Source organism: Sparus aurata, chromosome 6 (assembly GCF_900880675.1).
Source record: "Sparus aurata chromosome 6, fSpaAur1.1, whole genome shotgun sequence".
Lineage (NCBI taxonomy): Eukaryota > Metazoa > Chordata > Actinopteri > Spariformes > Sparidae > Sparus > Sparus aurata.
Window position 1 is genome coordinate 15,772,832 of NC_044192.1, and position 16,764 is coordinate 15,789,595.

General features: G+C 39.5%; 1 protein-coding gene across 1 annotated transcript in view; it reads left to right on the forward strand.

Annotated features, from left to right (window-relative positions):
• Positions 1-16,764, forward strand: part of iars1 (isoleucyl-tRNA synthetase 1) — a 57,802-nt gene that overhangs the window by 34,402 nt on the left and 6,636 nt on the right. The window contains exons 19-28 of the mRNA XM_030419528.1: positions 52-196; positions 1,790-1,910; positions 2,088-2,179; positions 3,066-3,143; positions 3,726-3,847; positions 7,172-7,274; positions 7,776-7,859; positions 11,094-11,268; positions 13,989-14,101; positions 15,887-15,982. Coding sequence (XP_030275388.1) covers positions 52-196; positions 1,790-1,910; positions 2,088-2,179; positions 3,066-3,143; positions 3,726-3,847; positions 7,172-7,274; positions 7,776-7,859; positions 11,094-11,268; positions 13,989-14,101; positions 15,887-15,982 — 1,129 coding nt within the window. The remainder of the gene's footprint in view (positions 1-51; positions 197-1,789; positions 1,911-2,087; positions 2,180-3,065; positions 3,144-3,725; positions 3,848-7,171; positions 7,275-7,775; positions 7,860-11,093; positions 11,269-13,988; positions 14,102-15,886; positions 15,983-16,764) is intronic.

Here is a 16,764-nt window from a genome sequence, read left to right on the forward strand (position 1 = left end):
CATAATCAATCCTGCCACACTCACCAACTCCTTCGCTGTCTCTTTTTGTAGATTGTACCTCATCAACTCTCCCGTAGTGAGAGCAGAGAACCTGCGTTTCAAAGAGGAGGGGGTGCGAGACGTGTTGAAGGATGTCTTGCTGCCGTGGTATAATGCCTACCGCTTTCTGGTGCAGAACGTACAAAGGTTACAGAAGGTACATGTGTAATGCACAGAATAAAAGGTCATTACCTCCACAACTCCTTCAATGTTCCATTTGCTATTCCTGGTCTAAAACAGCACTGCTTGATAGTACAGCAGTTATGATTATTAACCAATCGTTATTAGGTAGCAATAGGTACAAAAATAAAATTGATTGTTGCTAGTGCCATGAAATAATGTAGTTGTAGATTAATAATGCCTTTCACTTAAATCCCTGTCATTGTTTAACTGATGGCTGGATGTTTTCGGTCCAGATTGTGTCTGCACATTAAAACCATCCTGTGAGAACAGAATGTTGCTTTAGCAGCAAAGAGCTCTTGCAGGGAGGTAAAACCTGCAGATTAGATTTGCAAATGTAAACATATCAGTGTTGCCACCAATGGACAAAGAAGGCAACATCTGCTGCAGCTACGTCTACCACCTGCAGACAATCAGTGTTTACAGGGGCAGTTAAAATTCAACTTGTGGCCTGTGCCAAATGTTGGCACTGCCATGTGGCACAGAGGTTTAAGGCAGCGACCCTGAACCGCAACATGTCCAGTCAACTCCAGTTTGAGACCTTTGTTGCATGTCGTTCCCATATGCCTCAGCGCTCATTCTCTGTCATCTTTTTGCTGTCAAGTCTGCAACAAAAGGCATAAAGATACCTCCAATACTAATTTAGATTAGTAAAACGCAAGATGTTGCGTAACTGTGTTATCTTCTGAGACGTGTGACGTTCTTCAGAGTTACCAAAAATTAAAGTAAAACCCTTTAGCAACTCATTGCGCATGTAGCCAACTGTACATGTACCTTTTGAATGTCTTGACTGTCAGTCGTAGCTTTCTTTACGGCCCACAATCAGTAATTCCGCTTATGATATGCATGACAGATGCAATATAACATTTACAGTTCTTAATTTGCTAACAATCTGGCAGAGAACTGGGCAGAGGCATACAGTATTAGGCACAGCTGTTTCAATGAAAACAATACAACATGGGCTCTTATGGCCTAGTATATGATGGTTATAAATGCAACTAATGAACCTCTCAACTTTGAGTGCTTCCATAGAAATGTCAAAGCACAAAAAAGGTGATTTTTTTAAACACGTTCCGACATATAAACTCACATCTCGTTATTTTTTTCTTGTCCTTTTCCCCTCAAAAATTCAAAAATAATGGGAATGTTTCCACCAAGTTGATGCTTTCCTCTCTGCCATCTAGCTACATTGAATTGGCTAGTTACGCATGCGCACTAGCATAACTGTAGGTTTACCTTCCGCTGACTTGTAGCCTCCTGCTGATCAGCAGAGAAACTGTGTAAATGCCTCAGGGATAGGAAAGGAAAAGGCAGCAGTTTTTTCAGTAACTAAATAACATATTACGGGAGTTACAATACTAACGCGTTACGTTGCTTATTCTCATCAGCGTACTTTATATGCAGATCCAAACTGCTCCAACTTCAGCTTATATTCTTGCTGATATGTGATTGAGGCTTCAGCTGCTTCATGGAAAAATACTATGTTCGATCAAATTGTCAGAGGACAAGAACATTTTGTGTTAATGCTTCGTCTGTTTTTGTGCGCATTCGTGTATTTCATGCATTGCAGGAGGAGGATATTCAGTTCCTGTACAATGAAAACACGGCAAAGCAGAGTGACAACATCATGGACAAATGGATTCAGTCCTTCACGCAGTCCCTCATCCAGTTCTTCAAGGCTGAGATGGATGGTGAGGAAAAAACACCTCAAACTCACACACTGCTCATTTTCCTTCTTCTGTCTTCTTGATATGGACAGTGGCTGCAAATGAAACCACCTCATGTTTTAAAATCCATCCCATCTAGCAATGTATTCATGTTGTTTCTGTATTCAGCGTAAAAACACTGACAGGATTTTCTTATCGCAGCTTACCGCCTGTACACCGTCGTGCCTCGCCTGGTCAAGTTTGTGGACATGCTCACCAACTGGTACGTCAGGACCAACAGACGCCGCCTGAAGGTGAGATACCACCTCTGAATCTGTGCTTGCTTATAGACTTAATGTTTTTATGTAAGGAAGATGGAAGGTACAGGTTTTTTACAGCAACTGATAGCCAATGACTTAGACAGGTGGAGTCCCTCGAGTGATGATCACTAGCAGAAGAATGTGCTGATAAGTTGAATGCATAATTATCTGCATGAGTGAACATTTACAGATAATCATTATACAAACCGTTTTTGCAATCAACCCTCAAATGTGTTCATCAGACAAGAGGCTGGATATTTTTTTTACAGTTTAAGTAAAGGTTAATAAAGGTTTTATTGAACCAAAAGTGGCATTCCATCTCCCCCCTTTCAACTGCATTCACATCAAAACACAGCTGCAGTTCAAATCATCTGCCCCTTAAAGTGGTTACCTTATGTTGCTAACGCTAGCTAGTTAAAATTAATCGTGATAATACTAGCCAACGTCAACATTGTCAATGCATTATTTTAGTTCTTCCGCACGACACGGATGCTGGCCAGAAATATGCATGAAGGTCACAAAGACAAATGTGGAGGAGACTTAACGTTACATAGAATGAGGAGCTTGTTACGTCACATGGACGGGGTTTGGGTATGAAAATCCGACACAGAAAATAAAACTGAAAAAGTGAGAGGACTGACAATTTGCGCACAATCTCTAAATAAAAGAGGAACGCAGTTAATGGAAAGAGTGACTGAAGTCTCTCCATCATCTCCTCCATCTGTGGACATTTTATAGCGATCGGTTTTGTGGCCCTCCTGTTCAACATTTGGTTGTTGTAGATTGGGGGATATACGCGCTGGTGTCTGCTGGAGCACATTTATCTCTTCACTGTTTCACAAGGGGACTGACTGTATTGATGCATGTGTGAACTTTGTAGGGAGAGAGTGGCACAGAGGACTGCCTGTGGGCGCTGGAAACCCTCTTCAGCGTTCTGTTCTCCATGTGCAGGCTGATGGTGAGTCATACTGCGTGTGTGTGTGTGTGTGTGTGTGTGTGTGTGTGTGTGTGTGTGTGTGTGTGTGTGAGAGAGAGAGAGAATAGAGAGATTGTATGGATGAAATTTCTTGTGGGTAGGTTTTACTTTGGTGCATGCAAGACACAAAGAAATAATGCTGTATGAGTGAGGTGTGTGCGTGTGCTTGCATGCCGATGAATAATGCATGAGTAGTAGGAGTTTTTATTTATAACACATTGAGGATGTTTGCATGTGAGGCGAGAGGCACGTTAAGAGCCAGTTAGCCTAACCCAGATCAATACGGATCAGCTGCAAGCTACACAAATTAATTAGCTGTGGTTGAACGAGAGGAGAAATACATTAGAAGTAAACTCACTCCGGCACAACTCTGTATGAACTTTTGCGCAATTTGAGCAGAAAAAAGGCAATAGAGATGTGTTTTTGATGCTGATTTTATTGCTCCTTCTGACTTTTAGACCTTTTATGTCAGAAAATGTAAATTAACCACAGTACAGTGCATTTAATAATCTTCTCTTCCTTTTTCTTTCATTTTCACTTGCGTTCTTCCCACCTTCCCTTCAGGCTCCCTTCACACCCTTCATTACAGAGATGATGTACCAAAATCTGCGTCACCTCATCGACCCCACTGCTGTCGAAGAAAAGGATGCCAGCAGCATTCACTATCTCATGCTACCCCAAGTCAGGTGGGAAAAAACCCCTTCAGTAACATTTATCATTAATTTTTGTTAATAATATTTTATTCATGAGTTATCAGTTCATTTGTTTACCAGAATTTGACCCTGTTTATATAAAAAGCAATTATATACTAATTATTTCACTACGTATGATCACTCAATGGCAAAAGAGTGAGAGAGTTTTAGCTATCCATCTATCCTTAAAGTGGCTGACGCATTAATAATAGTCGGTGTGTCACCTCAGTGCACGTGTTTAGCGACCTCCAGGTGCTCAGCCCATCTTTTACATATTCTTTCTGAGAGGAGCCATGCAGAATTCAAGGATGTGTATACTCTTTAAACAGAATTTACAGTTTCCCATGGCATTTCACACTGGTTCCTGCTGCATCACCTGAAATACAGGTTGCCTTTGCTAAAGCCAGAAGAAATTATTTAAATATCTTAAGCTTTATGGAAAACAAGCGTGGCTAACTTAATCTGGAAAGTAAATTGTTATGTAAGGCGATCTTTAAGATCCCTCTGATTCTGCACACCCTTGGTATATATGCTTTGCATTTAAGTCAAGTTAATTTTCATATTGCCCAAGGGGACTTCACAATGTATGACAACCTCTGTCCTTAGCCCCTCGATTCGAGGAAGCTCAATAAGCTTGATTTTCAAAATAATTTGGCGTTTCATCTTCATAATTGCTCATGTAAAACAGAACCCTTTAATGTTTGAAATTAAGTGATCCTGTTTTTGTCTCCTGCAGTCGAAATCAGTGACGATTAAATAATCACTATTAAAACATACAAAGTTAATGTGAACTGTTAAGATAACATAATACATTTGATTGCTGTGATTGTAATGGAATTATGTGGACATAATTGATAATCACATTTATAGTAAACATTTTGATGTGATAATATATGATGATAAAGAGTCTAGATGTTTGTGGTTTTAGGTAGCTTCAAAGTGCTTGAATAGGGCTTGAATTTGACTGTCGAACCATGCACTAATTTCTTGAAGGAAGTCTCTTTCTTGAAGTCTTTTGTTAGGAAATCCACCTGTATTTGCCTCCTTTTTATATTAGCATAGGATCTGCCCCAGGATTTACTGTAGTTTTCTTCTGCAGTGCAGACGCGTACTGAAACCTGATTTCACAAAATGAACATAACCAAGGTCACCGAGTTTTAAAACTGCCGCTCTTACCACACAGTCTTCCTGCATCTCACACAGCAAATCCACCTCATGTTAGCCCCTTTTCTCACAGGATATCCACTGCTGATCCACAGCCTAATCAGTTTCAGCCAGAGTTCGTGGCCTTACTTTACCCCGATTGTATCACACTCTGAACTCCTCAGAGTACGAGCTTTTGAAGTCTGAGAGTCCACAGTAGTTTCCAGACAGCTGTCAGGCTTCACAGCAGCTGCTGTTCTCTTGTCTTCAATGCTTTTTCTCCTCATTCCTGCTATTCACTACTTCATCTTCCACCATTCTGATTAAATCTTCCATTTTGAGATTTTCTATTACACATTATTTTTATGGGATCAATTGGTTCTGTAGAAAATCTGTGTAGAAACTACTCAAGTGATTTATAAATTCAGCTCCAACCAACAACCAGGTTCAAGACACTGAAGCCTCCCTCAAGTCCACTGCTATTTTCTCTAAAATAAGCCTGTTTTTTAAGGGTGAAACAGTCAGTGCCTTCTATAGAAACTGACAGGAGTTTGTGGAGAGATCTAGAAAAAAACCACTCAGAACTGCATGGGGCCTGTTTTTACTGTCAGCCCTGCAAATGGATGTTGCTCACAGACTATGATCATTTTGTTCCCTTCAGTTCAATTACTTCAGAAAGTTAAATGTGTGCCTCGGTGGCTGATCAGTTTTAAAATGCCTGGAAGGAATTCTCTAATAGCCCAAACTCAATTGCATCATCTTTAACTATTAAAAAGTTCTGACATGATTAAATATCCATTTGATTTAGCAAAAGGAAAATAGTTTGTGTAATGGTTCATATAATTTCCCCATGTCACTTAGGCAGCACTCAGTGCTGCTGCTTTATTAGCCGCTTGTCCTTCCTGCTGCCGAATGGGACTACTTCACCCCCCTCCCAAAGGTCAGCCACCAATCAGGCAGAGGGAACAGCTGCTCCTCAATCAGCTCATTAAATGATTGGCTGTCCCCAGTGTCCTCTCCCCTCTCATTTTACTCCACTGTTTTGTACACACACACACACACACACACACACACACACACACAGAGAAGCACACCGCAGGAGTAAATGAACAAGCACTGTGCACGTACATACAGACGGTCTATGTTCCTGAAGACAGTTGGGGCTAATATAACTATTATGCATGATTATTAGTGGCTGTGCAGCTCTAATTTGGATTCATAGGTTGAAGTTTTTGTGTTCCTTATTAGTGGATGTTCCTGAGTTAAACTCTGGGCCCTGATGGCTCTGAACTCTATCTTTATTTAGATGTGTGTGCTACTAACCTTGTCACGCTCTAGTATTCATTTTCCTCCGTAGAATAGCAATTTGAATTTCAAACCCACCATTAACCAGAAAATGACGAATACTGCCTTGGAGTTATTACAGAAATGCACCGTTGTCCCCCAACTGTGCCCTCACTTGGACAAAATTTTACATATCATGTAATGATTCTACTAAGAATATAAGATGGGTTGTTTTGAAATATGTTCCTCTCATCTCTCTACATCCTCTTATAATAAGACGGCAGCAGGCTTAGGTGGCACCTATTCAGATAGAGGAATCCCAGATAAAAAATTTAAATGCTCAGTTCTCTCCAATATGACCCCAACTGCTGAGTTAAGAGGTTATTCAATTGTTCATATCATGTGTAGACAGTATGATAAGAGGACGAAGCTACAGGCACTGAATAGAGGCGGAAGTGCCTTAAACCTGCATTCTTTCTAATGGCGAGCAGGGGACGACTCCACTGGTTTCAGTCTGATTATATACAAGCTTATAAGAAAATTACCCTACTTCTGACTTGATTATTCAATCAGTAAACCATTTCTTAATGAGTTTACTATCTCAATCACCAGTTTCAAGTCTTCTTTAGTACAGCTTGATGTTCATTAAGAAAAATATGGTCCCATTTAGAGTGAAATAGCTTGTGCTGGACAAGACGCTTTCATCCTCCAACAAAACCAAGATGACAATGGCCATTATGCCAAATTCAAGGCTTCAAAACATTTGTCCACAAACAAATCACAGGCGTCCCATCCAGTAATTAATATCCAGTCTATGATATAATGACCTTGTAAGGTTTCTTATTATGTGTTGAGGCTTACATTGTATCTATCTATGTGTCTGTTTTTCAGGGAGAGTGTGATTGACAAGCGCATTGAGAGCGCCGTCTCTCAGATGCAGTCTGTGATCGAGCTCGGCAGAGTGATCCGAGACAGGAAGACCCTGCCCGTCAAGGTGAACCATCAACTTTACCCAATCCATTCAACCCCTCCGGTGTAAGAGGTTGTAGTGAATTAAAACTCTCGGAAACAGACAATTAATTGGATAGTATTGACTTATTTGAGTTGTAGCCACATCAGAGGGTTATGTAACAAGTCATTTTTGTTCAGAAATTCCAAAGATGTGTCTTTAAAAAAAGCAATGTAAAGTTTATTTAACAACTGATAAATGTCCAGTATTTACCTTATTCAATTCATAACAGGATCCAAAGCAAAAATGTGTGTCTTGTGCATTTTTGTAAAACAGATTGATACAGGTGAATATGTGCATATTGTTTTTTGTTTTTACAGATTTACTTTTATTTGTTATCCAATCAAATGTTTGTATTTCACATATATAATTGATCTCATATTAGGGCTCTAGTTGGCGTATAGCTTTGTTATGGTTGTTATGTTAATTTTGTGTTTTTGGTACTGGAGCTATTGACCAAGTGTAATGTTGGTGTGTGTGTTTCAGTACCCATTGAAGGAGGTGGTAGTTATTCATCAGGATCAGGAGGCTCTGAAAGACATCCAGTCCCTGCAGAAATACATCCTGGAAGTAAGTAAACAGTCGTTAGTGCCAGTGCTCTGTTTCATGGAAAGAGGTGTGTTGTTTTCTTGTCTTTCCTATAAGTGTTTCCTGTGCTGTGATTAGCTCTATTACGTTTAGAATTTGTTGACACTGCAGAGGAGATGTACAACAGCAGAAGTACATCTTCGCATGCTTTAGCTGTAATTAAAATTTGTGTGCCTGGTTAATTTGAAAAGAGGGAGGAGCAGATGCCTCTGAACATGATTTCACATTTGATCTACTCCAACTGCTACACACAAAAACCCCTCATCAAATATAGACTACAACCACGAGCAGTCTATTTTTTAGTTTTTTTTCTCTCCAGCGTATGTGAACATTATTTTACAGTTAATCTGTTTGTGTACTTCAAAGTCACAGCATGATTATGTTTTCATGTAGCTCTTCTAGCTCTCGTTCTGGCTCTTTAAGTTTTAACTTTCCAGGTGTGTTTTCGTTTTTCTTTGCTCGTGTACCGGAAAGTGAAGATTAATTGCAGAAGTTTGTTGGGTACATTCAGATGGAAATATGGCTACTCAGACATGAGACAGACTAATTGTCGTAGCCTTTTAGTGCAGGAAGCCATTAACCTGACATTATCCCTTTTGTCTTTGGGTTTGATTTTCCACCAACAAAGCTCAAAAAGTCAATACTGTTGCGCACAGATGACTCAGATATAACCCCACGACTGCCTTAAATAAGAATGTCTCAACCTGGGAGTGTTGCTGCCTTTGTTCCCAATAAAGCCATGCTAAAATACTTCGCTTCTCAAGCTGAGAAGTGACTGATGCATCATGGATGGAAAATTAACTCCAACTCGTGTTCCCATATGATGCTGGGCAGGAAAAATTGACAGAACCATTACAGCTTGTGGTTCTCATGTGAAAAGGGCTTATGTTGCAACTTTCTGCCGGATCCTGCAAGCTTCACCTTAGTCCTGGTTGTTTTTTATCTCTCAGTTTCTTTTCTGGTGGGGAAACATTTAACCTTTGCGACATCTAGCTTCCCTCTAGTGAAGAAGGTTCTTTTGAGTAGAATTAAAGGTCCTACAGCCAAGGGAAGATGTTGATGTAGTGTAGTTTCAATTGAGCAGTGTATTTGAGAGTTAGGTAGATTAATTCTGGATTCACCTTTTCACTGTTGCTTTGATTCCTTCTTCTTCTTCCTCTTCTTCTTCTTCTTCTTCTTCTTATTCTTATTCTTATTCTTATTATTATATAACTTGCTATTTAATTGTTAATTATCTGTAAATAATTTAAATGTATTTTACAACTACTTGCATATGAACCATTTGAGCACTTACAGATGGTTAAACAACAGTTCTATAAGCACTGTTGTCCCTCTTTAAACCTCTCTACAATGACTGTTCAGTATTTCTGTTGTCGACTGGCTCTTAGACTGTTTGATTTCATGGCTGACTTTCTCTCTGAGTGAATTACATTTTTTAATCAACCCTCTACAGCACATGTCTGGAGTAATGAAGTGACTCCTACAGAATGTAACGAAGCGTTCAGCTTCACCCTCTGAATTGCCTTTCCTGATATATAGTGTAGTGGATACTATGGGTACCAGTTAGGGCTGGGCAATATATATCGATATGATTTTGTTATTGTGTTATAAGACTATAGCTTTTGGATATTGTTACATTGTGAAGTGACTCAAGTGTTGTCTTTTAATGGTTTTAAAGGCTGCATTACAGTTAAGTGATACAATTTTCCAAATTTACTATTCTTAATTATTCTGATAGTAAATATATTTAGATTACTGATGATTAATTATCAAAAATCACTCAAAAAGCACTAATTGTCATCCGTACAAAAAAATCAAGATCTATAATGTGTACCCTGATATATTACAATTGTGTTGTTCTTCCTCAGAAATTATTAAAACATCCACTCTACTTGACTTTCTTGTTCTTCTTCTTCTTTGAAACTAACCTTCAAGGCTCAATGTGTATTGAGGGTGGTAAAAACTGCACTAGTTAAGTCAATGAAAGCAGTTCGGCTTCATATTATCAGCGCCATTTATCGACTACAATTTCACACATACCGATAAAGAGCTGATGTAATGTATCGATCTGATATATATCGTGCGGCCCCATCATTTGCCTTCAGAAAGTGTTTAAATGGGTGTTGATTAGATCTTTATTGTCTATTTATTGAGGCAAATCATGAATTAAACAAATTCTCTTCACGCTCGGAGGGAAAAGAGTCGATACAAAATGGAATTGACTGTTGACTGTCACTGGCCATTTAGGTTTGCGCTTTACTTGGCTGACAAGCTTGTTGGTATCTACTCTGTATGCAGAGTTTCTACTGAGTGCAAGATGCTCAGCGGCTCTGAAATATTGCCTCTTTATAAGGCAGGACACAAACACACACAGCCATACATGCCCTCAAGATGAAAGAGGTTCTTTTTGTGCACTCTTGCTGTGATTCAGTCCGATTTTCAACCAACGTGCTCGGCTCAAAACAGAAGTTCCATCTATTTTCAACTGCACGGTGCCCTTAAGTTTATCACTCAGCCCACTGCAGCAGCTCATCTGTGCTCTCTGTCAGCAAGTCAACTGTGCTCCAAGTCAGTCTCAGTCAACTTTTCAGCGTGATTGACTGAAAGAAGCCGTGCGTGGCAGGCCAGGGTTAGTGTCAGTGTGGCTAAATATAGTATCTCTATTGCTTCAGCAGGTACGACTGGATCACGGTTTTCTCTCTCCATTTAGATTGAAGAATGAAACGTATTGAAAGGCAGAAATATTGACTGAAAGGGCCCACTGACTGACTTTACTGGTTGATTTCATGGCTGGCTTAATCTTTGAGTGAATGATTCTCTGGAATCAATTATTGATTAGCTCTTCGCAGCGCGTGCCCGGGGTATTCAAAGTTTTAACTTCACATGTTAAGTTGAATTAAGTTTTCTATGAAGTTCAGATTGCACATTAAGTCTACAGGGTGTGTTTTTAGTTTTTACTTTCGCTTTTTGGGATAAACTTCAGCATTTTTCGGAGGTGTTATTGTAACTTGTTCTTCCATCCCAAGTCTTATATAATGCACTTGGTTGGGCTGGACATATGCAGGGTTCAGGATGAGCTTTGGATTTCATGTATACATTTGGTTATCGTTTTCATGTTTCATATTTTCATATTTGGTAGAACTCTCATTGTACAGACAAGACAGTCACTTTACGTTTTCTAAGACATAATGCGTGTCTGTTTTTTTCATCCCCCAGGAGCTGAACGTGCGACAGTTGACGCTGTCAACAGACAAGGACAAGTACGGCATCCGTCTGAGAGCAGAGCCAGACCACATGGTGCTGGGCAAGAGACTAAAGGGAGCCTTCAAAGCTGTCACTGCTTCTATCAAGGAGCTCACTAGCGAGCAGCTAGAAGCCTTCCAGAAGACAGGTATCTGTGTGTGTGTGTGTGTGTGTGTGTGTGTGTGTGTGTGTGTGTGTGTGTGTGTAAAAAAGAAAAGGCAGAAAATCTTTGAACTCATAACTTAGAAATCACACTGGAGCATCAAAGGAACTAAGACTTGTAGTGTAACATCAGCGGCAGGATGAAGTTAATTAGTTTGCATTTGCACATGACAAAGTTTATATGTTTTCCCTGCAAATTACATCTTAAATCTTACATCTTTTTATTGTATACTTCTGTTCTCTATACCAGTAGCGACACGCACCAAAGATCAATAATTAATGATTCTGTTTACCAAGTGATTGCTGAGGAGCTGTAGGTTAGTGTTAGAATTATGTGCCAAAATGCTGCAAATTGTGTAAAAATCATATTTATTTCACCTAAAACTCAACTATGAGTTAATGCAACGAAGTCGGGCAAATACAGACAGCCAGTTTATCCTCAGAAGGCAAACCCCTAACCCTTCTGAAACTATAATCAGAGCTCGAGTACGGATCAAAGCAGTGCAAGGTATCTTGTCTCTCCAATTATAGAAAGACGAGGAGAGCCCCCAGAGTCTCTGGGGAAGAAGGCAGTGGAGGTCAGCTGGGCTGTGGGAACTTAACATTTCCAATCACTTGGATGTTTGAAGTCTAGCCAATTGGAAGGGAAAAACGGAGGATGAGTGATAGAAAGGAAGAGATGGATGTGGTGGAGCATGGTGGAAAAATGATGCAGAGAGGAAACGCACAGATGAAAACGTGTACAGCAAAACATTTCATTGACTTATGGTGACAGGTGAGGTGTGATGTTTGAGTGTACAAAACCCATTTTTAAAGGCATAAAAACACAATTTCTCCATTACAATGTCTAAAAACAACTAGACTTATATCATATGGTTTTGTTGATTTGTGTACCAACATTAAGTCAAATGTTTCCCAAAATCTGGAATTTAACTCAAGAGTTTTTGGATATTTATTCCAGGTGCTTGAATATTTCCTTAGAAAAAACACTGATTAAGTGTCAATTTTCTGTGAAATTTTTATTCAGTTTGAACTTGGACCATATAAGACCGTAAGATGTAGACCCACAATGTTTTCCAGCTCAAAGGGGCAATAACAGGTCATGTGCAGGGCTTAATTTGGCTTCTTAAAAAGGGCTACCTCACAGTTAGATTAGCTGAGCACAAAGACTGGTTGCATGGTGAAAAGAGCTACTGTAGCCTGGCTTTGTCAAAGGGTAACAGAATCAGAATGGACTCAACAAAGGTGGATTACCTAACAAAACAAACAGTTAACATCATCACTGTCTGCGAAGCTAGCAGCTCACCTTAAGTTGAGGGTCTGCTTTTAACCTCTTGAGCAGTTTCTAGCTCTGATTCATGAGTAAAATAACGCCTTGTTCCAATTTAGTCTATATGGGCGGCAATTTGGCCAGAAACTGATTGTGTGTTCGTGGCCAGTGGTTGTATCACTCATTATTCCTTACCTGTACCTTTGATCCCATCGTTTTAAAGAGGGTAGAAGAAAAGGTGGAACAGCGCAGAGAAGCAGGGATGGACACAGGAAATCAAAGCATGGAAATCAAGGATTAGAGCGAATCGGAGTGACTGTTTCACCCGGCCTCTGGGTGTGGAGAAGTGAAGAGGAGAGGAGAAACATGGTCATGGTTTTTAGTCAGAACATAGACGTGGGTAATTGTTGCCACTGGCAAGATGAAGATATAAACCTGACTAGATTTGGTTCGCTGTACTGCTTTAAAAGCTCAGATCTCCTGTGGTTGTGGCCAGGAAGACATGCAAGCACATACCGGTCTAGACCCCAGCTAATTCAACACAAAGCTTCAGCCTGCATGTGAATTAAGAGGGCAATTTATTCAGTAGGATTGGGTATAATTGAAACCTTTAAGAATCCTTCTCAAGAGATGAACACTGCCAAATAAAGACTGATTTCACACAATCTGTCTGCAGTTCATTCACATTTAATTAGGAGAATAGTGGGACACTAATTGTTTATCACATTTTTGCTAGTCTGTAGCCAGCATTGATTTAATCGTCTATCATTGTCGAATGAAGCAACACAGTTTCTTCATCTGTTAAACTTGAACAGTTACAGGATCCATCCTCTGTTATCTTCCTATTAGCAAGAATTAAGCATTCAATCAGATTTTTACAAGAAAACAGTTAAGAATCATTGTGTTGAATTGTCTATTTGAATTATGAAATCATAACTATTGTCTGGTTTTATTACTATATATGATGTGAGTGATCTGACAGAAATGTTACCACTTCAGAGCGGCTCAAACATTTTCAGACGACATCAAACTGACCAGAAACCGGAACATTCTTCATGATTGGCTCTTTATGCCCTGCTACATAATTCTGGCCTACATTATTCTTATTCCGCCCCCCAAAAGGAAAATCTTTACTTGTGGTAGCTAACTTTTTTTTAATGAACGTGTTTTAAGTACGGTTTGACTCATTTTCAGACCCCCCGGTGAATTGTGTATGGACTATTTAATTTATTGCTGTTCATAAATGTGGTCTGATGGTGCTGAGTCACAGTAGGGTTCCTTGGTGTGAGTTCTGTATGATCAGCATATTTACTTAATGGTTCATTTCTTTTCCATGAAATGATGAATGTTGTATGCTGCCCAATAATTATGTTCATTTTTAGGTTCAGGACCATAACTGTGGGTTTGAACATATGTGTGTTGTTGTTTAATCCAAGGATCCATCACAGTGGACGGCCACGAGCTTCATGAAGAGGACCTGAGGCTCATGTACACCTTTGACCAGAGCTCTGGCTCCGCTGCACAATATGAAGCACACTCTGATGCACAGGTAGGCTTGAAATTTAAACCCATGATTTTGGCATTTGATACCTTTGCAAGCACATTGAACAAACTTCAGGATAAAAGCATTAAAAATGGATTTTCTTTTTTTAATGGACAAATGGCGATCCTGTTTAAACTAAGGAATAAGGTGTGTAGTTGTTTAACAGCATGGGGCTCCTCATCACAGGATTGCCATCGGGCAGCTTTAAAATAGATGTGCCTCACATTTTATTTAAAGCATTGGATCTTATGTGAACCCACAGTTTTAGAAAATGTTCGGTCAATGAAAAATTGTTATTTTGATTGTTGATTTATCTGTTGACATCAGTGTTTTCCAAAGCTCAAGATGATGTCCGCCAATGTCGTAATCGATGAATAGATATTCGTATAATCATCACCTGGATGTGGCTTCTTATATAGAGTACAGACACGAGGATCGTAACTCTCAACTAGGGCTACAATGATTAGCATTATATAATTGATTAATCTGACTGTTATGTCAGGGTTAGTTCTTTTAGTTGATACACTTTTTATTGTCGTAACCCTGAAATATTTATGTCTTAAACTTGCTGCACACATGATTATGTATTTAATTACATTTTTTGACATGTGAAATTTGACAGATCATTACATAGGGGATAAAGAATGACTTGCAAAATTACCTTTCCATCCATCCACTCCTTAACAGTAAAATTTTGACTTGCTAACGCACATAAAAAGGTATAGAAATACACACCAACATGTTCTCCTCCACTACCTCTCTCTCCTTCCTAACCGTTGTTGTGTAGATTGAGCTACAAAGTGTAATATAACCGGAATCTAAAAGAAATAATGCTTCTGTGCTCCTGCACCGAGCTGCCATATACTGTAAATGTGTCTTTACTGTGAGTGTGATGTATAAAATCATTTCACGGCCAAGTGGAAACCAGCATGTATGCGTTTCCCACAGGCCCTCTCTAATCAGTGCTCCTCCAACCGTATACACACCACACGGCTGCACCTTAATACAAGTTTACTGAGCTGGCTTTTTAATTCTCTTGTACTCTCGCTCGCACCTACTCTCTCTGTCTCTTTCTCATGTATACCATTTCTCTGTTTTGCTTTCTGTACTTTTCCCTGTCAACCCTGTCATCTCTTTCCCTCCTCCTTCTCATGGTAAAGTGTTCATTGCTGGCAGCAGCTCAGCCTTACACAACACAACAAGACACTCATTTAACTTTAGTGGCTCACACAGACGACAATATTGTCATTATCGCCACTTGGTTGGTTGTTTTCTTTTTCTTTTATCCTTATATTATACAGTTTGGCCTTTTTTGCTGAAAGGTTGTTCTCGCTGTCTCTGGATTTACTCTGCCTTCTCGGTTGTAGAGTGTGTAGCTGAAGCAGTGTTGTTACTCAGCGTACGGTAAATAAATGATGTCAGAGGATGAACACGTACTTAATGTCTTCATGTCATGTGAAATTCTGTCGCTCTGCTATTAATCTTTCGAATGCATGTTGCAATAAATGTGGGCTGGTGTGACTCCAGTAAATTAAACAAAATTCATCATACCTCAACTTCAACACTACAGCTACAAAGTCAACAACATATGTCTTGGTTGTTGTACCAAACTATCTGAACCAAGTGGTGTATACAATATTTAAATTATGAAATTGCTTATGAGACAGTCTTTATTGTCAAAAATTTGCTGGAAACCATTTCAGTCTTTGGTTACTTCTCACCAGTTCTGTGATCACTTCAACATTTTTCTCAACTTTCCTGTTGTCCTCTGGTTCTGTTGTCTTTTTTTAGGTCCTGGTGCTGCTGGATGTCTCACCGGACCAGTCCATGCTGGACGAAGGCGTTGCCCGAGAGGTCATCAACCGCATTCAGAAACTGCGCAAGAAGGTGGGGCTGTTTGAAAACAAGAGTGATACATAACACACGGCTAATGAATTTAACAATCTAGTGTCTAATGAATACAATATGACATATTTGAAATGCTGTGCCGATACATGTAATCAGGGCTGTTGCGTCGAGGTCAGCAAAATATGCCACTGAGGCATTTTGAGGAGTTGTACTGTAAGACAAAGTACTATTCAAGGCTGTTGCGTGGTGAGTAATTGAAGTGAAGCAGGGAAGATGACTGAGTATGAGAAGCATTTAGGAGCATGGTACGTTAGGGTGGAAGAATTCCTCAAAAGTCTGTTTGCTGTTTAAAAGGATGACGACAACAACATGCACATCCCCCCCTACAGAGTTGTTAGATATACAAAACAAATCCACTCAAATCCACCACCCTTCCTCCTTATTTATTTTGATCAATATAGTATAGCTAAAAGTTCATTATCAAGCAAAAATTGTAAATGTATTGATTTAAAGTATAAGTTCACCCAAAGATGGAAATTCAGTGATTATCTACTCACCCCCATGCCAATGGAAAGTCAGGTGAAGTTTCGTAGTCCAAAAGACATTTCTGGAGCTTGACAGCAGAACAACGTTAACAGTATTCTTTTTAAAACTGAAGTAGATGGACACTTGTTTTAAAATTAAACAAAAACAACAAAAGGGAAAAAACACAAAATGTCTCCATACAGCTCCTCCAAGTCTCTTGCAGAGAGACCCGGGATCCCAAACTGATTTGAGAAGAAGTTGGTAATGTTATTTTTAAAGAAAACATCTTCACTGTA